The following is a 19,976-nucleotide window of genomic DNA, read 5'->3' as shown; positions in this document are numbered from 1 at the left end:
CAGTATTAAGGACGACCTGACAGAAGACTGCAGTAGGTGAGACCGGATGCTGCAATTGCGTACTTATACCGGAAATGATGCCATGTTTTGACAAAATGGCCGCCGAGGATGTCGACGGGAGTAAAAGGAAAAAGGAACTGTAACTGGAACCGCGAGAACAGCGTTGTCTGGAGACCTTGAAAACTGGAATTTATATGCTACCCCTGAAGCAGGACCAGGACAGTCCGAAACACGATCGTGTCGGGACGGGATGATGTTATGAGTGCGTCAGAAAATCACATTATAGATGAGTATCATGCTCCGACGAGCGGTTTAAATGAATATTGGCAGTGAAGAGCTGTTGCTTTCACATATTTTGATAGCACGGTATGCTTATGATACCTGATTAGTGGGGTCTTTGAATAGTTTTATAGAAAACAAGAAAAATATTTTGAAAAATTGTTTAAAACTCTAAAAAAGAGTATGGTTGAAGTAAAATAAAGTAATCTTGGACCTGTAAACTACAGATGGGGTGTACATGTTACACACCCATGTAGCACAGAGGTCCTACAAATGTAACAAAAATTGTACGTGGTTCCACAGCAATATTGATGTTAATGGATACACCAGATTCTTTGTTTATTTTGATGTGTGTGTACATCATTTTGTTGGCCATATAACAGGGATCAAAACTCACAAAGATTTCATCCTTATAAAGGAGTATGTCCCTGTAGGAGGTAGGAACCCCCCCCCCCCCCCCCGCCACCACCCCCTTATGAGAATCCACACTAGGGAGTAGGGAGAGAGCATCAGGTGTTCAACCCCAGTATCAAGCATGGGCCCTTCACCCCAGAGAACAGCCCAGGAAGGAGTTACAGCAATAAACAGAGGCACTAAGAGTCTTCCTTTTCCATTAGATTAGTTTCTTTAGATATAGTCCCATTTGATTTAGTTCCCCTACTGGTAATTAGCCTTCTTTACTTTGTCATTATTCTATGAAGTTAAATTCTCCTTAGTGCTATGAAGTTAAATTTTTATTAAGTTAAATCTTTCAATTGTAAAGCGTTGTCATTACTCTATAAAGTGTTATGGAGTCTCAATTTAGTGGACCCTTGGGCCGACCTGCAGGAGACTGGGATAGGTGTTCAATGTCTCTAGTATATGGCAGGCCAGGAGGCAGATGTTCAGGCAGGATGTAGAGGTGCTCTTCACCCTGGAAGCCAAAGCCCTCCCCGGGAGGAGCCCGTAGGGGCCCGGCCGCTGGGACTTAGGCGGGTTGATGATCAGGACTGAGAACTGGAACCAGACTAGAACAGTAGACAGGAACCGTAGCAAGATTCAGGTACTGGAACCAGGCAGGAACTGTAGCAGGGCTCGGGTACTGGAACCAGGCAGGAACTGTAGCAAGACTCGGGAACTGGAACCAGGCAGGCAGGAACTGTAGCAAGACTCGGGTACTGGAACCAGGCAGGAACTGTAGCAGGCAAGCAGGAGCGGAGCAAGTACCAAGGCAACTGACTCCGGGGCATGCAGCAACAGGAAACCAGGAGGTAAACCCGTTGCAAGGCAAATACTAAGTGTCCAAGGCCGGCTTATCAAGGCCGCGGCATCTGACGTCAGGAACAACAAGAATGCTTCCTTGAGGACATCGAAGGGTTGGCAGGCGGGAACAGGCCAGTCAACTGCGTTGGCCCCCTTTTGGGTGAGGGCAGTCAACGGGGCCACAATACGGGAATAGTTGGGAATAAAGTGACGGTAGAATTTGGAAAATCCGAGGAAGCATTGCAACGCCTTGAGGCCCCTCAGCCGGGGCCAATTCTTAATGGCTGCCACTTTCTCAGGGTCCATTTGAAAGCCTGTTGCAGAGATTATGTAGCCCAGGAATGGCAGGGACGTCTTCTCGAAACTACATTTTTCAGGTTTCACGTACAGACCATGCTCCCTAAGTATTTGGAGCACTTGACGGACATGCTGACGGTATGAAGGTAGGTCCTGGGAGTAGACTAGCACATCGTCGAGGTAGACAATTACGCAGGTGTTCATAAGTTCCCGTAACACCTCATTCATAAGGTGCTGGAACACCGTTGGATCATTACATAAGCCGAAAGGCATCACAAGATATTCGTAATGCCCATCTCTGGTATTAAAAGCGGTTTTCCACTCGTCTCCGGGACAAATTCTGACTAAGTTGTAAGCACCTCGTAAGTCCAACTTCGTGAAAATCTTCGCTCCCTGGAGCCTATCAAGGAGCTCCGGGATTAGTGGGAGCAGGTAACGATCCCGCTTGGTAATGGAATTTAGACCTCGATAGTCTATACACGGTCTCAGCGAGTCGTCCTTCTTGCTGACAAAGAAGAAGCCTGCCCCTGCAGGCGACTTGGACGGGTGAATAAACCCCTTGGCCAGATTCTCTGAAATATACTCGGACATGGCCCGGGTTTCAGGTAACGATAAGGGATATACCCTTCCTCGGGGGGGGGGGGGGGCATAGTTCCAGGTAACAAGTCTATAGCGCAGTCATACGGACGATGCTGCGGATGGATCTCTGCCTTGGTCTTGGAAAAAACATCCGTGAATTCCTCATAAGGTGCAGGAAGACCTAGGGCCAAGTGCATCAACGGGAGTGCGGGAGCCCTAGACACTTTCATACAGTTAGCTAGGCAAAAAGGGCTCCACTTGACAATCTGTAGAGTATCCCACTGAATCATGGGCGAGTGCTTCTGTAACCATGGCAGCCCTAGTACCACGGGGTGGACAGCCTTATCCAACACTAGGAAGGGTATCTCCTCTGAATGGACTGCCCCGGTGCGGATAGTAATGGGTGCCATGGACATCAGGACAGGTCCTGGAAGGAGCGTCCCCTGGATGGAGGTAATTTGCAATGGGACCTCCCGTCTATGCGTAGGAATTTGCAACTGGGAGACTAAGTCCTGCAGGATAAAATTACCTCCGGCTCCAGAATCCAGGAACGCATTCGTCTCAATGGACTCTCCAGGGTATTCCAGGGTAACAGGCACGGTGCATTGAGGATCTGTAGCACAGCCTAGGAGGAGCTCCTCCCAACCTCCTAGGCTTTGGCGTTTTTCCGCATGCTCCTGGTAGCATGCCAAGAAGTGGCCCTTCTGGCCACAATACAAGCACAATTTCAACAAACGGCGACGCTGCCTCTCTTCAGCAGAGAGCGGGGCCCGTCCCAGCTGCAAGGGTTCGCAGGTGGGAGCGTCTGGATGAGAAGTCTTAGGAGAAGACGCAGATCTCGCTGACACATAAGCAGAACTGTGGCGAGAGGAGTGCTGCTCCTTGGCCCGTTGCTTTAGGTGGTGGTCAATGCAGACAGCCATCTCTATCAAGTCGTTGAGGTCCTCCGGCAGATCTCGAGCAGCAATCTCATCCTTTATGCATCCGGAAAGGCCCTCCAAGAAGATGGCCTTAAGACTACCATCCTGCCAACCTACTTCTTGGGCTAACATCCGGAATTCCATAGCATAATCTGCCAAGGAGCGAGCCCCCTGACGGAGCTGCAGCAGATCCGATGTAGCCGTAGCTACCCGGGCGGGCTCATCAAAGGCCTTTTGAAAGTTCGAGATACACTGTTGTAAGGTCATTAGTGAGGGATCATTGTTTTCCCAAAGGGGAGAAGCCCATATTAAGGCTTTCCCATGAAGCAGGGACAGGATATATGCCACTTTCACTGCATCCGAGGGGAACTGCCGAGGCAACAGGGAGAACTGTATAAAACATTGGTTCAGAAAGCCGCAGCAGGTCCTTGAATCACCAGCTTAACGAGAGGGTGCCGGCAGCTGAGTCACCGAAGCGTCTTGACCCTCGGGTACTGGTTCTGAGGCGGACGAGGCCCTGGCATCCAATCGGGCCGTTAATTCCCCTACCGAACCAGTAAGGATCTCAAGGCACTGTTGTTGATACTGCAGCTGCTGGGCCAACTCTGGCAGGTCCAAGGGGACAGGCGCATCTGCCAAGTCCTTGGCCTTGCAATCTGTTATGGAGTCTCAATTTAGTGGACCCTTGGGCTGACCTGCAGGAGACTGGGATAGGTGTTCAATGTCTCTAATATATGGCAGGCCGGGAGGCAGATGTTCAGGCAGGACATAGATGTGCTCTTCACCCTGGAAGTCGAAGCCCCCCCAGGAGGAGCCCATAGGGGCCCGGCCGCTGGGACTTAGGCGAGTTGATGATCAGGACTGAGAACTGGAACCAGACTAGAACAGTAGACAGGAACTATAGCAAGACTCCTCCTGACCCCTCCTGACCCCCCCAAGCTGGCCAAAAGTGCCTTTTGGGCCCAACGAGGGGTCCGGGAGCGGAACCGCGATGGACCACGTGACGTCGGCGTCACGTCGGAGTGACGCGGACGTCACGTGATTCCCCACGCGTCCGCTCCCAAGACCCTCATGGAACTTTTGGCCAGCTTGGGGAGTTTTGGTAAGTCTTGGGGGGGGGGGATTAAGGAGGGTGAGGGGTTTAAATTTTTATTTAGATCAACAATCGCGATTTCCAACGTATTCAACATAGCTATGTTGAATAAGTTGGAAATCCGATCGTTTACGCCTCATCATTTTTTTAAGTTAAAAAAAAAAAAAGTTGCGTTTTCCATTTAAGTTCAAAACGAATGCACACCCCTAGCGCTCATCGCACGCAAATGCATTGTTGATGAGGCTATTAGGGAATCATCCGCAATGCAAAAAACAAAATATGCATCTAAAATGCACATTTTTACACTCAAAAAATGAATGCCTGCCTAGAGCAGGCATTAATTGCTGAGCACTCCCTAAAGTTGTACAGAAAAGCGGAAAATACTGCGTCCATTTCCCAAACCCCTGAATGTGCGCCGATTAGGAAAACGGAAGATGATAAATTCAGCGTCCATTTTCTAAACCGGTGGACAACCGACTGCTCGTGGGCTCCTGCTGTCAAGGAGGCGCTAGGGGTGAGCAGTCAACTCTAGCGCCTCCTTGACAATGCGACCCCTAATTTAAATATTGCATGGCGCCCCCAGGAGGGGTGCCTGGGGATGCATTAGGAAAGCAGGCACTGAACGCTCAGTGCCCGCTTTCGGTGTGTTTTAATTGCATCGGCCCCTGTGTGCGCAGCGGCAGAAGCAGCCTGAGCAGTAGCAGTAGGCAGCATAACGCCTTCCCTTCCTGCAAATGGAGACCATGAGCCAGTGCACACAGTCCCAACAGGATCTCTTCTTGTTCCTGAATGAACTAATACTTAAAAATGAAAGAAAAAAAAAAAAAGTGGAAGGAGATGGGGTACCTGCTGTGAGCATGCACTTATGATGCCACTGTGGCCACCAATATATGCAGATAGCAGTGGGGCCCGGGGAATCCTATTACCTTGTAAGAGCAAAAAGGTACAGTGATGTTAACATTGCTTGGAGGAAGTGAGGTGTAATGAAAGAATTCCGAGGGGGTGGGGGCAGGAGGAAGGAGGAGGTTCATAGTGGATTTTTTGCCACCCTGTAGAACCCTAGGCAGCCACTTGTGCTATCTAATAGATCACACAAACTTAGCAAGCCGCTAATGAGTGGATTCAAGAAAGGAGAATTTCATAAATTGTGGTTATGAACAAAATAAAAGGAACATAGATTTTTGTTCAAAAAATTGTTCAAACATAAAATAAATATGTTGGGAGAAAGGGAATAAAGACAATCTGGGAATAAGATTGAAAAAAGCAGACAAGAAACTGGCAACTTGATATTCTGAGGAAATTATCTAATACACCTGTTTTAAAGAAGGAACAGACTGCCTCTAACCATCAGAGAAAAATATCAAAAAAAAAAAAAATGACTGGCAAGATCCTTTTTTTTATTGGAAGCAATATTTGACAGTTACCTGGGGCTCTAAACAAAGCCCTGGTGGAACACATGTTGCTTTTCTCCAAGTATTGGACTGCAGTCCCATAGTGTACCACAAATCAAGCATGAATTTGACATCAAATTTTTTTTCAATCCAGTCCAGACCTGCCCTTTACATGACTGCCATTAGGATAGGGCCAAGGGGAAGTGGGGAAGCTTTTCACTACTCCTTATGAGCAAATGCAAAATCCATGCTTTTTAACCTATTTTCCAAAAGGGAGAAGGCTTATGGAATCGCCATGCATGCATGTGTGTGTGTGTGTGTGTGTGCATGGTGCATGTGTGGGTATGTGTGCTCGTGTGTGGGTGTGTGGGTGTGTGCTCGTGTGCTCGTGTGCTCGTGTGTGGGTGTGTGTGTGTGTGTGTGTGCATGGCACATCTATGTGTGTGTATTGTGCATTTATGTGTGTGTGTGTGTGTGCACACATGCATATGTGTAAGTGTGTGTAGGTGTACATGCATGGTGCATGTAGGTGTGTGCATTCATGGCGTATGTGGAAAGGATGTGTGGTGCATGTGTGTACTATCCCCTCACTAATAACTTTTTTGTTTAGTGTCCACACCAAATTTTCAGTACATCAGAGTGTCCAAAGGCATTCTAACAGGGGTATTATATTTTAAATCCAGTGTATGTATATGGACAGACATGCACATATCCTGGAAAATAGGTTCCATTAGTTCTGCATGGAACTTTTTGTTTTCAGTGTTGGCTTTGAGTTATAGGAAAACAAATGGAGTGTGAAAGAATGTGTGTGTGTGTGTGTGTGTGTGTGTGTGTGTGTGTGTCTGTGTCTGTGTGGGAGAGAGAAGGAGGGGGAAGGCATACAGAGAGGAATTCTGATGCATAGGTGTACTTGTATATGGTTCATGTATCTACTAATTTGGATTTTTGGAGGTTATGAGACCTTTCATTGGATCAGCAAAAAAAAAAAAAAATGATGGTGTACAGAGCTTGTGAGATCATAAAGTTCCTTTCTTCATATGCCTCTTCAAACAAGGTCCATAGATAGACTCAAAATCTCAAGTACAGTATTATCACTGACTAATTCTCAAGCTGGCCCTTGAAAAAAGGTCACAGCTGGTAAAGAATCCAGCTTTCTCCTGGACAAATAGGAATTCTTGAACTCTGAGCTTCACCTTTTAATTTGATCCTCTGGGTTCTTACACGCATGTACTGTGTGAGTGTATTGTGAGGGATTATATAAGGAGTGCACATGAGGGGGTCATTTTAGGACACTGTGATGATGGAAATGAAGGGCATGCAGTACACCTTCATCAAAATACATTTCACTAGGTCTTTTTATTTATGAATGTCTTCGTATTTGCAAGACAGAAAAAAAATTGCATATTTTCAAAACTGAAACTCAAATTTGTTCTTTCGCATGCAGGGCAGCATTTCACCCTAATGTCTAATGTGTGTAATATGCAGCACATATATATATATATATATGCATATGTGTAATGTGCATATATGTGTCTATTTAGTAGGTATGTGACCGTGTACATGTATGTGTGTGTGTGTATGGGTGTGTGTGTGTATGTGTGTGTGTGTGCACCCACACGTACATGAATACAGGATTGTGTTGCTATACATATTTCTGTGTGAATATTGTACATATTTTTTACTCCTGGGGATGTGTGACCGTTTAGTGTGGGTGTTGGCTGTGCATATGAGTATCTTCTCGGTGTACATTTGACTGTGTATATGTGTGTATATAAGGTATGTGTGCATGGCTGTGTACAATACCTATGCATTGTGTATATTGTTGACTCTGCATGTGCGGGCTTGTGACTGTTTAGAGTGCCTTATGTGGTATTCACAGTGCAGATATGTGTGTGTGTGTGTGTGTGTGTGTAGCACGCTCGTGTGTCTTCACCCTGGGAAAAGATCACTCTAGAGGAAGGGTCTCCCATCTCTCCCCTGGCTCTCTTTCTCACCCCTCCCCTCTTCTCCCTCCTCCCACACCCTCCTCCCGTCTCCCGGGCAGTTTTTTCTCTCTCTCTCTCTCTGTCCCTACACAAGCACCACGGCGGCAGCCCCAAGCGCTCTTTGCACTGCCGGGGCAACCCTCATCCTTACGGTAAGAAGGCACCAGCACCCACTACTCCCTTCCCAGCACAGAGAGGGAGATGAGGGGTGGGGGAGAAGGAAGAGAAGGGGGGGGGGCTTCCTATTCCTAGCCCCTTACCCTCGCAGGCGCTTTGCGCTCTCTCTCATTTTTGGCAAGGAACTGCGCTGCAGCCCCCGAACACCTGTCAGTCCTCAGCGTGCCCTCCCCTGGTGCGTCTCCTCAGTCACATCCATTATTTTGAGAGTATCATCCGTGCAGAGAGAGCTTAACACTTCCAGTAGTCACTTTCCAGAGAGAGGGCAAGGAGTGGAAATCTGAGCTCCCGGGAAAAGATGAAAGGTGGAAGAGCAAAGGTGAGGTGCGGAGCTGACCTGATTTGCAATTTCCCCCCATCCCTCTTGTAGAGCAGACGTGTCCCCTAAGATGAGGGTAAGGGTGTGAGGGGGATAGTGGGGGTTTCCCTACCATACACATATCTCATGCAAAGCAGATGATGGATTGAAATGCAGCCGAATTTCCGATATTAGCGTGGGATGGATTGCATTCTTTCCAACGCCCAGCATCAGAGAGAGAGAGAGAGAGATACTGGATTATTATTTTAGGATGTGTGAAACGTAGTAGCATCAGTTTAGCCCTTGCAATAACGGAGGCAGGTTCACTGGTTTGGATAGAGCCATTGCATACTTCATCCTTCCCCAGTCCAGGAATTACTTTTAAGGATTCCTGCCTTCAGAGTCCGAGATTCTTCTCGGAAGTTAGTTGAGGGGACGCTGAAGGCTGGCAGGCATGAGAGAAGTTTTATTGTATTTATTTATTTATTTATATAGCTCCTGTTCTTGCCTTGGAAAGTGGTTACAAGTCAATCGGCCGCAAGTTACAGCTGCTCCATTGAGTTGCAGGTTTTCTCGGCAAAAAAAAAAAAAAGATTATCGCCCTTTAAAATGTTATTATTCATCTACGCGGAAGAAACCAAGCTGTAAATCTGGACTAAGGTAATAACAGGCCGAGGAGAACGTATAGTTTTTTTTTACAGCTCCTGGGTATGAAGTGCATGTGGTCCCAATATTTTTTAACGGATAGTATCATTTATTTTAGCACTTGGACGAACAGATTTAGAGGACAGGACCAGGTTACTGATTTTTCAACACAGCAAAATTTCTGGATGTCTGGAGAGACATAGGGGGCTGATGTCACTTTGCAACAGCAGGAGGACTCTAGTAACTATCTCTGTCTACTATTTTACAAAGATCTCCTCCTCCCCGAGAGTAACAGAATGAAGCAATTAAATGGGAAAAGATAGTCCATTAGATGTTTCCATCTCAGCCAAAGATATTCAGAAAAAGGTTTTCAGTGTATGATTCCAACTTTCTAAATGTTGAAAACTGGTATATTAACTTTTTTTTTTATCAGCAAGATATAGTTATGTCTACAGTCTGTCCCTAAAGCAAAGAATATGTGTCTCGGATAAATGTGTTAACAATAAAAATCGTCCCAGTCTAGCAGGTGACCGGTTAGGGAACAGAATTAATATATTAACAAACAGTGAATGAAATGTTACCATTTAAAACAAAAAAAGATGTTTTGTAGGATTAGCCAATACATACTTAAAAATTAATCTGGTTTTATCCAAAAGTATGTATTTTAATGGAAACATAACACAGTGTACTTACCACATAAAATCATACCATTCCTCCCTTAGGTATTTGTAACTTAATATGTTTTATTTAGTATTGGCAAAATACAAATATATACAAGTATACAATAAATACAATATAATACAAGTATATACTTACAGTGGCATAAGGGAAGAAATAGACTTGATAAGAAATATAAGATGGTGTGGAGACACTTATTGATCATTGCACTTAGAGGGATTAGTTAGTGTCTTTGGGTGTCCTTAAATTAAAGTGCTTGCCCTCAGTTGCATATAAGAAGATACTGTAATTACATTATCGGACTCCTTTGAAAATAAGAACTTACTGCATATTTAGTTGTCTTAGTCCTAAAAAATGCACATGCACACTGTGGTCCATGTTAAGGAAGCAAAGACTCTGACGATAAATATTTTATAAGAAACTGAAAAATTTGCAAAATTTGTAACAAGTTTATACTACGCAATACATTGTTTCACCTGTCTTCCATTTAGACATGGAACTGGATTAGTTATAAGGACCATGGTCACTTATATTTTAGAAGTGTTTTAAACTTCTGGATTTGCTGGCATATAAAATGAATAATCATGCACCATGCTGTTTATGTAAATTGCTATTCAATTAAAACAACGATTTAAGCATAAAACCCTAGATTTAATTGTCGGCTTCTCAATCCAAAAACTCTTAGTAAACCAGGCCCTTTGTAAGAGGCCTTTCAGAAGTGCACTGTGAAACAGTGCTGCAGTCTTGTAAAATATTATAAACTGTTTTGTATATCTCAGTGTCATAAGTAAATGGGTTTAGCTATGACATGAATTAGCCAATACATTAATGAAAGAATGATATACATGAACAACGTAGGCGAGAAAATTTGAAATGCATATTTTCATTGTGAAGAAGTTGGTGCTGGCGGAGCAAATCGAGCGATTTCTCTGTCGCACAAGATGGGGGCAGAAGGAGGTAGTAGGGATGTTGGGGCGGAGTGCGATTGTTTCATTGCAGGGCTTGTAAAGTGAGTAGTAGTAGTGAGAAGTGCTGTCCGTGGTGCTGATGGCAGCCAGTAGTTCCGGCTTCAATTTATGACGCTAGAGGTGCGGTAGCTGTCCCTGGTATTGAAGCCTCCCAGGTACTCAATATTAACAGAACATGAAAAAATGACAACAGTGGGGCGGAGATGTTCGTGCAGAGTAGAGACAGGGTAGGAAAATAGTGATTAAATTCTCTTGCTAATTAAAATATATGAAACATATCAATTGTAGCTCAAATATAATAGTCTAAAAGGTATGCAAGTTTGAATAAGCCAGTAAATATTTAAGTTTGAATGTTCCAAATGTATCTATAGGTATTAGATTATTTCTATCGACTGGCTAAAAACGTTGCCCATATAGTACCAATCCTGAGATCAGTTTCTTTTTTCTCTCTCTCTTTGAATTAGCCAAACAAAATCTTGCCTGTTTAATTCTAGAACCAAAAAAATAATCCTATATTTTAACTAGGTCTGGAAATAGCAGAATGAAAAGAGCCTACACTAATGATTAATTTTATTAGGTTTTGCCTGACTTAAGGTTCCTTTGAAGGTTTCTGATGGAAATTACTATATCAGACCAGTAAGGTTAACACTACCTCAAGCTATCTTAGAATTCTTCACTGAGTTTCTTTCGTCAGACCACTAAAAATATGTACAAAGAGATAGTTGAAACACAAAATACAGAAATGAGTATTTTAGACTGTATATTTTTTTTACAGGAGATATTCTAAGTGTGACCTGAAGGAGTCGCTAGATCTCCTTCATTTCAGCACTAGGAATTTTTTTTTAAGTGCTCCAATAGTCAAAACATTTGATTGAATTGCGTGCTAGGCAGCAGAAATAGCCATTCGTGATACTTATTTTTGACACTGCAGTTATGCCTCCATCTTAAAAATAAAAAAAAAAAATCAATGGAGCTTAATAATAGGTTGGAAGAATGTAAATTTCTTTTGATCGGAGTTTTACCCTGCCTTACGTACATTTGTGCTGAGAAATCAGAAAGATTAAAGATTGGAACGCACTGCGAACTGGGGTTTAAGGACTGGGCATAGTGAGGTGCCACTTTTATTTAGGGATGCCACAATACGTATAGAGATTTCTGAAATCAAATGGCTGAGAAATGTGTCTTGCTTTTATTGCGTTTCCTGATGTTAGTGTTCAGTATGGAGTTCTAGATGCATTTTCTTTCTTCTGTGTTGGTGATGTATGATAGATACCTGTTAATGTGTCACTCAATGAGCGCTTTTGAACATAAGGAAGCTCGAACCGAGTGTATTGATTTATATTTTGGTGGCACTCTGAATTTATTTACTCAGCAGAAACTGGCCACTAGTTAAGCTAAAGTCAAGGTTATGTCTGACCTATGTAATTTGCCGAGTTTGCATACTTCATCTGATAAAGTAACCTGTGGGACAAAACAGCTCGAGAAGGCGGGGGACGTTGGGGGCACAGATTTTACTCCTTCTTTTGACAATGAAAAATAGAAAAGGAAAAGTCATTTACTGCTATTTAGTCGACCGCTAAGAAATGAAATGCATTCATTGTAGGCAGTGGAATGTAACATTTCACTAAAACTGCACCCTTTCTCAGTCCCTAGGTCTGTAAATTATTTTCAGTAATGAACTGCAAGAGACCTCGTGCAAAGCAAGCTGCTTTCTGGAACATACAGGCTAAGTTACTTACAAGTAACCACAGGGCAGACACTTCCATATATTAGCTTACGGTAAATTCAGACAGTAGATGCATTCTTTCCATGCAATGCAATGTTTCTTAGCTATTGAACTCAGTTTACGTTCACCTGCCATGGTATGCACGAAATGTGCTGCAAGTTTCCAAACAGCCTGCAAATCATGTCTGCTGTGCCTTTAAATAAATTGGAGCGAAAGGTGGAGGTGCTTTCGAGTCTAAATTGTAACCAAATATTCCAAATTACAGTCAAACTGAAGCACATCCAACTGTAAGGCTAAGTGATTTCGACCTAGCTAGTCAGCTATTAAAATTCATGAATTGATTTTTCTAGACTACAGAGCTAGCTCCACAGCAGACTTGCTTATAAAGGAAGAAGCCCGGGTTGGAAACAAGGGGGGGGGGGAGGACTGCACATCTGATAAAAAAAAAATGCAACCCCTCCCCCGAAAAGCCGCTTTTCAGCGGAGGAAGAGATCCGATCAGTTGCATAACATAGAACTCGGGATGCCTGTCTGGCACGGGCAGCCTTAAAGAGGCGAGGAGCTATCTCGATTTCTCTCACTTATAATCTTGGCTCCACGTCAGAAGCTGTGCAGCAGTGCAGCAGAAAAAAGGGAGCAGAGAGAGAGAGGGGGAAGGAACAAAACAATACCGAAGCCTCCCCGGGCTTTTGCCAGTAAAATCGCCTTTGCACGTTGAGTTCTGGCTACGCTGCGATACCTCAGCGCGCGCTCCCTCGGTGCTGGATTATATCTATTGATCTTGTTTTGTTTTGGGTCTCCCCCCCCACCACCCCCCACCACCCTTCTCCTTCCCTCCCTCCCTCCCTCCCTCCTTTCTTCCCTTCCAGGCTTACCGGGATGGACATTGGCGTTGGGATTTCTCAAGGATTCTCTCCCCCCCTCTGAACACCATGGATCTCCCGCCATTCCTTGCAGTCTGAAGGTTGCTCCTTGGCGCAGTGAGCGAGGAACATGCAGGGCTTGCTAATGGGGTTTGGGGAGCGGATCCTGCTCGCGCCTGTCGCCGTGACCATGCCGTGATCGTGTGTCGGAGGGGGTTGCCAGGCACTAGTCTCTCCCGGTCCGCTCGCTCGCTTGAAGCTCGCTGTAAGGAGGGGGGGGGGAAAAAAAAAGGAAGCCTCGCGCGGGAGTTGCCTGGGAGCACCATGAAGATTATTTCCCCGCTTCTAACTAATTCAGTCCTGAGCTGCACCCTTCGCCTTCTCCTCTGCTTGTTGTGGATTGAATATTCTCAAGGGACGACCCATGTCTTGAGATTCGGTAAGGTGGCTCTTGACTTTGGTGGGTTTTGTTTTTTTTTTTTTTTGTTTTCTTTTCGCCTGCTGGGGGAGAAATGCAAAGCATTGCAATGCCTATGTGTGTGTGTCTGTCTGTCTGTCTGTGTGTCTTAGGTCGGGTTGGGTTAGAAGATGATCAGAGTCTGCTTTGTGGACGCTCCTAAGCAGTACGGGCACAGTCCTGTGTCCCTTTTTGTGTCTTGCGGGAGTGAAACTGTGTGTGTGTGTGTTTTGTAGCTGCAGTTCATTTTTTTTTTTTTTTACTACCAGCGCTAGCACAAAGACAAGAAGGGGATATTAGTGTCTTCGTAATAAGCCTAAAACTTAAGGCAGGCGATCTCGCTGGCTGGCTGGCTCGTTTTCCCGTCGGATTCTCTGTGAACTCCAGGGCTACTCTTGACTACTGCTTGCACTTTTATCCCGGGCATGGGAGGAGAAGGGGGGTGGGGAGGGCGGGAAATTGTTTTCATATTTTTTTTTTTTTACCTTTTGATTAGCTGAGATTTCACAACTCCTTGCTAACTTTCGGCTGCACCTATGGCAGAAGCCAGGGGATTAAACAAAACATTCCTTCGTTTGTTTTTTGTTTTGTTTTTAAGAAAGTCCCTTCTACATGTTTTGAAGTGCATGTTTGGATTCTTGGCTATCTGAAATTATATTTAAAGCACTTTGTTGATCTTGGGCTCAGTGTTTTCTCACCAGTGCACTCCACCGTAGTGCATCTGCATGGTATTTTAAAATGATGTCCGTGAAAGGAGGTCTAAAGTTTCCTGTTTTCATTTTTAGGAGAGGGCAGACTATACCGCACGTGCTCTTCTTGCAGTATAGGGCGGGTTTGTTCTGTTATTCATAGAGCAGAGAGATGATAGCAAAACTGTAGTTGAAAGGACTGTGAAACGCCTATTAAAGATGTTTAAAGGTGCAGGCTGGACTTGAGAGAACTTGGCCAATCTCCTCAACAGTTCGGCTTCTTAAATTCGGAGTAGAGTAAATGATATCTAAAGTTGGAACAAAGTGAATCGTGGGTCGGTGGTGAAGCCAGAGAGTAAAACATGAATAGGTAGAGGTTAAGCGTTCTATGGGCAAATTATGTGTTACCCTGCCGAATTTATGGGACAAGCAAGTGGCCAATTGCCTTCTTGATTCAATATTCATCGGTCGGCTTTTTTTTTTTTTTTGGTCTTTTTCATTTTTCCTTCCTGCATCATCCATCCTTTGGTGGCGCAAACTCTTTCATTTCGGTTTCCTTTCATTCAATTGCAGTGCTCATCATTAAGGGATCTGCTTTGCTCGGTGCCTTGCATGGAAAAAAAAAAAAAAAGCGCATATTCTTATGGAGTGGAAAGGCTGGTAATGATTAAAAAGGCGCCGGGTTGTTATTGATCTCGTGTGCTGAATTCCTAGTAAGACTTTCTTCTGCCTCCATCTGGTCTTAAGGTGGTGTTGCTCGTAGCAACCGTCTGCAGGAATGCCTGCTTCTTTGGTAGCAGCTACAACAGGTCTATCCATCACCGCAGGATTATTTCTTGTACGTTGACTTCTCTTCTGCATTTTGTCTTCAAAAGTGGCTCAGCAGTTGGAATTCGTGCGCTTACAGTCCACATTGATTGCCTTTCTCTGACATCAAGAGTATTTCAAAGCTAAAGATGAACAGTGGGGAATGGGGCGGAGAGGGAGCGGTTTTACACCGCGATCTAAATCCATGCAACGTCAGTATTTCGATTTAAATAATTAGATTTACCTAGTAGGACTGCATACCTGGCACAACTTTGTAGAAAAGAAAAAAAGAACACTTTGCAATTATATATTATATGTATTGCCAGCGTTACAACGGGCCTGGTCTTTAACAGTGACGGGGTTCCTTCCTAGGGTTACTGTATTCCGGAACAAATCTCGGTGTATGTGTGTGTGTGTGTGTTGGTGATTATTGTATCAGACAACTAGAAATACCAGTTCCCAATAACCGATTGACATCCTTTCTCTCTGTGTCAGATTTTACTTCGCATCTGGGCTGCGGGAAACCGTCGCCCTGGTGCGCGTCCAGCCTCATCTTAACCTGTCAGACGCTGTTATTACGGTGCGCTCGGAGTGTACAATTTGTGTCGACACGGCGGACCTGGCATTCAGTCCAAGTTGTTTTTCTCCTTACACACAAAGCCCCATACCTTATCCTTTCCTGGCTGCCACGGCAGCAGCGCAATCTCCGACGGGGGCCCCGAGAGAGAGCTCACGTCTGTGGCTACGGCCGAGGGCTGCTGGCTTTCCACCCCCGCTAGCCCTGGCCTCCCCTCCCCCCCTGCCCGCAGCACTTCTATGGCAACCAGGCAGCGCCCGAAATGAAGGCAGGGTGCCGGTGCCCTGCCTCGCTCAGCACTTCCCATCGCATTCACTTCTCCCGCCAGCCCTTCCCAGTCCCCTCTAACCTTTAATTATGCCCCCGCTCCCAGCTGCCAGTACCTTCCAGTAGAAAGCAATAAACCCCCCCATCGATTTCCTCTACCCCTGCAACTCAAAGAGATCGGCGCACTGCTTCCCTGTCGCTTACCTTCACCGTCCTCTCCTCGGATATTTGGCAGCAGCATTAACGATGCTATGGAGGTTTATGAAGTCCAGCAGGATGTGGCCGAAATGCTGACTTTTCCAGCGGCGCTTATCACCCCCCCCTTCTTCATTCCCAGTAAACAGAAAGCATGTGCCTGACACAGCCCTCTTGCTGCAATTGAAATTTAAGATTTCAGGAAAGGTGTTTTGTTTTGTTTTTTTTTTTTAAATCAGGTTTGGTCTTTGGCGACAGAAACACCTTCCACAATTGCTAGTCTAGTTCATGAGCCTTGATAACCACACACATCATGAAGGCAGATATTACCCTGACAAGTCGCCCAAAATGTCCACCTACAAAGAATGCTTTGGCAAATTACGAGGCAGCACCGAATATATTGTATTGCAAACATTAGCTTTCATCAGTCACGTTATAGAAATCAATACAATCTACGACTCCTATAAAATAAAATAATGTGTAATATATGAGTTACAGGTATGCATTAATAGCACTTCCTGCAATATTTTGCTAGACTGTGCGATATATTAATAGAAAATACACTTTCTGTTTCAATAACAAATATTACAATTGTTCGTCTTGGGGGCTGAAATCATTCTTTACGGTCTGAAATTCGGTTCACTTGACTGCAGATTTAAAACAACAAGGTAAAGACATGAAAGAACAAGTCAATGCATGAGATATCCAGGGGGGCGAAGGTCTGCAGTGCTAAACTAGTCAACTTTTCATGCAAACAGTTCTCCGCCAACATTTGTACATATTTCTGGTCACTGTACGAGAAAAGCTAAACAGGAAATCTGGAAGCAAATTGCTGTGTTGACTTGCGGGGGTGGGGTAGGGGCGAGGATAACATTTCGCCACCAAGATCAGCAAACACCCCCCTCCTGTACCTGAAGCACAGGACAGAGAACTAAAACTCTAACAAGTCTAGCCTGAACCTAATCCCGGTGCACGAGGGACTAGGTTGGAAAAAGTATTAAGCAAAAAAAGTGAAGACTACATCTTGACTGGTTTAGTCTCCCTTGGATCATGGTCAAGAGCACCACCTTTACCCTAGGTGGGAAAAGCACCAGGAAGGGAGCAAAGGAGCGGGGATGCAGTAGCTTCCGTCCCGTTTGCAATTGTGACCAGAAGCCGGGATGGAAAGCGGTGATCGTCGGGAGGCGGTAAAAACACACAGGACCGGGGAGGAAGGCAGGGAGAGGGACGCGAGTGTAAACGCAAGGAGACAGGGGCTCCTCCGCCCTGCACTGCCAGACCCTGACCGATCCTCCTCGTCTGAGATGCAAGAGCAGGAATCAACCAGGCTGCCGCAGAGCACCCCACTGCCCCCCCAAAACTCCTCCTTACATCTGAACATGGAGACATAGCTGAGCTAGACCCACTTCATTTTTTTTTTTTAAGCAAGCATCGGAAAGTACCAGGTTGCATTCAGTCTGTTTTAGTAGGCTTCTTCCCCCCCCCCCCTCCAAAGAGACAAAACAAAAACAAAAATAACCCTTAGTAAATCAGGAGCTCAGTCCTTACTGATTTCAAGGCAAGCTTTATTTGATGAATTGTCTGGTGGTACCATCGCTCACACAAAGGACATAAGCCTAAAGTAATATTTATTCAGACAGCATTAAAAAAAAATACAAGCTGACCGCTAGTAACATGGCTACTGTGGGCTCATGGTAACATTTACACAGGTATATTGCTGTTATCTGATGAATAAACTATTATGCTCTAATTTTCACTTAAGCCCATTTTTTCCTGATTTATTAGGTATCTGGCATACTGTTTCCTAATTTATTCGCAGGACTTCTTTAAAGCCTATTTCAAAATAAACAGCAGCACAAAATATAAACGTCCTTTGCCCTAGCTAAAAGAAGACATTTAATAATGGCGCTGGTATACATCTTCGCTATACTAAGACAGGTTAAATAAAAATCAGTTGCACTGTTGTCTCACACAGGTGATAGCGTGGAGCCCATTGTTTCATTTACAGAATCCTCAAACATAGCTCCATCAAATAGGAAACTTTACAACTCTATGAACTGCGGCAGCCCTTTGGCACAAGACTGCTGAATACATTGATTTCCAAGCCAGATGTTGATTTACTATTATTTTCTTTTTTCACTGAAAAATCCTAATTAGAGTGGCAAAAAAGAATATATCAGAATAGAAATAGCATGATGCCACCATTTTCTAGGATGGAAGATCTGTTTAATGCGGTAATTTCTTAAGACTACTGCATTGGAGGGATTCTGTTTTCCAACATTTTGTTCACAGACACCAAATGGAAGAAAGCTTGCGGTAAACAGGATGCTTATCAATAGCCTCTAACATCTCCAGTCTTAGAAGTTTGTGATATCTTTTAAAGGTATCACCAACAACAATAATAATTAAAAAAAATACAATGTAATATGTAAGCTTTGTTGGCTATACAGTTTTCTTCTTCATATGTGCTTTGAGGACTGAGGTGGATTGTGGCAAGGTTAGCCCGATCTGTAGTATCGAAGCAGTAGAAAGAAAACAGTGAAGGGGAATAGCAGCATGAGAAAGAGAGAGAGAGAGAGAGTGTGTGTGTGTGAGAGAGAGAGAGAGAGAGAGTGTGTGTGTGAGAGAGAGAGAGAGAGAGAGAGGAGAGAGTATGTGTGTGTGTGAGAGAGAGAGAGAGAGAGAGAGAGAGAGAGTGTGTGTGTGTGTGTGTGTGTGAGAGAGAGAGAGAGAGCATCAGATCTTCAGACCAACAAGGTTTTTGGTATTAAAGTTAGCATCACAAGGGCAACAAGTCTTCTTCAAAACATATTCCCATCGACACGACACCCCCCCCCCCCCCCCCCCCCCAAACTGGAAACAGAAGTTGAAGCTCTCTGGAAAGAAGGAGGCGAGGAGCATTATTATTGACTGGTTTCAGATTAAATAGCAGAGAGGAAGATTTCAATTTGATAACGTCACAGCCCTTCCTGTTTTCCTTTGCTGCTTCTGCTGACAATTTTGTAAGGTAATTAAATTGGCTGATTGAAGTCACAGTGGTCATGGGGCGATAAAGACCATTTGGATTTAATGGAATTTAAAAACAACAGTGAACTGCATACAACTCTTACCGAACACGAATTTTAATGATCCATTCAGGGTGCTGACTAAATAGAACGTCCTGAGCAAGTTTAATTGAAAGGGTAAATCCAGATTAGCTGTATATAGCCTTTACTGCTGCAGATAGGGGAATTAGAATTATTATCCTTTTTTAAAGACCTATTATTTTATTATCCAGATTTACTGTAGGGCAATAAGCTCTGTTCTGCTCTGAATCTCTGGAATATTTTTGTTTTGCAGCTTAACATTAATAAGACTTGGGGTAGGGGGCCAGGGGAGCAGAAGGAAAGAATTTGCATACAATTGTGCTAATTAATTGAATGATGGCAGTATAACTCACGATTTTATTGACTATTACTTGTCTTTGGAAATAATGGAAAGTTCATTTGCTGCACTTAATTTAGTCGCTGTTGATGAGTCAGTTGGTTTCTGTTTCCGGAGATAAGAAAAAGAAAAAAAAAAAGGAGGAAGTCTGATTACTCTTTGCAAATTTAGACTCAGTTGTTGTACCTCCCCCTCGTCCCGCTTAAAAAAAAAAAAAAGAAGAAGAAAATGACTTTGTAATCAGAACCACACTCACTCGTGACTATCTGATTCTTTTTCAATGCCAGACATCTTTGTGGTGTTTCCTATCAGACCGGTTCCTCTCTGCGAACTAAATTATAAGTCATAGATGTCAGTGATGTAAAATGGTTAAATTAATAGCTACTTCCCAGACTTAGCTTTACGATTATGCCAAAGCAA

The 19,976-nt window shown here is 44.2% G+C and overlaps 1 protein-coding gene across 1 annotated transcript in view; it reads left to right on the top strand.

Moving 5' to 3' along the window:
• Nucleotides 1-13,465: 13,465 nt before the first annotated feature.
• Nucleotides 13,466-19,976, top strand: part of GRIK2 (glutamate ionotropic receptor kainate type subunit 2) — a 1,473,996-nt gene continuing 1,467,485 nt past the window's right edge. The window contains exon 1 of the mRNA XM_029595353.1: nt 13,466-13,580. Coding sequence (XP_029451213.1) covers nt 13,466-13,580 — 115 coding nt within the window. The remainder of the gene's footprint in view (nt 13,581-19,976) is intronic.

The sequence above is a fragment of the Rhinatrema bivittatum genome, chromosome 3 (genome assembly GCF_901001135.1).
Source record: "Rhinatrema bivittatum chromosome 3, aRhiBiv1.1, whole genome shotgun sequence".
In the NCBI taxonomy this organism is placed as follows: domain Eukaryota; kingdom Metazoa; phylum Chordata; class Amphibia; order Gymnophiona; family Rhinatrematidae; genus Rhinatrema; species Rhinatrema bivittatum.
This window is presented reverse-complemented; position numbering and strand designations above follow the sequence as displayed.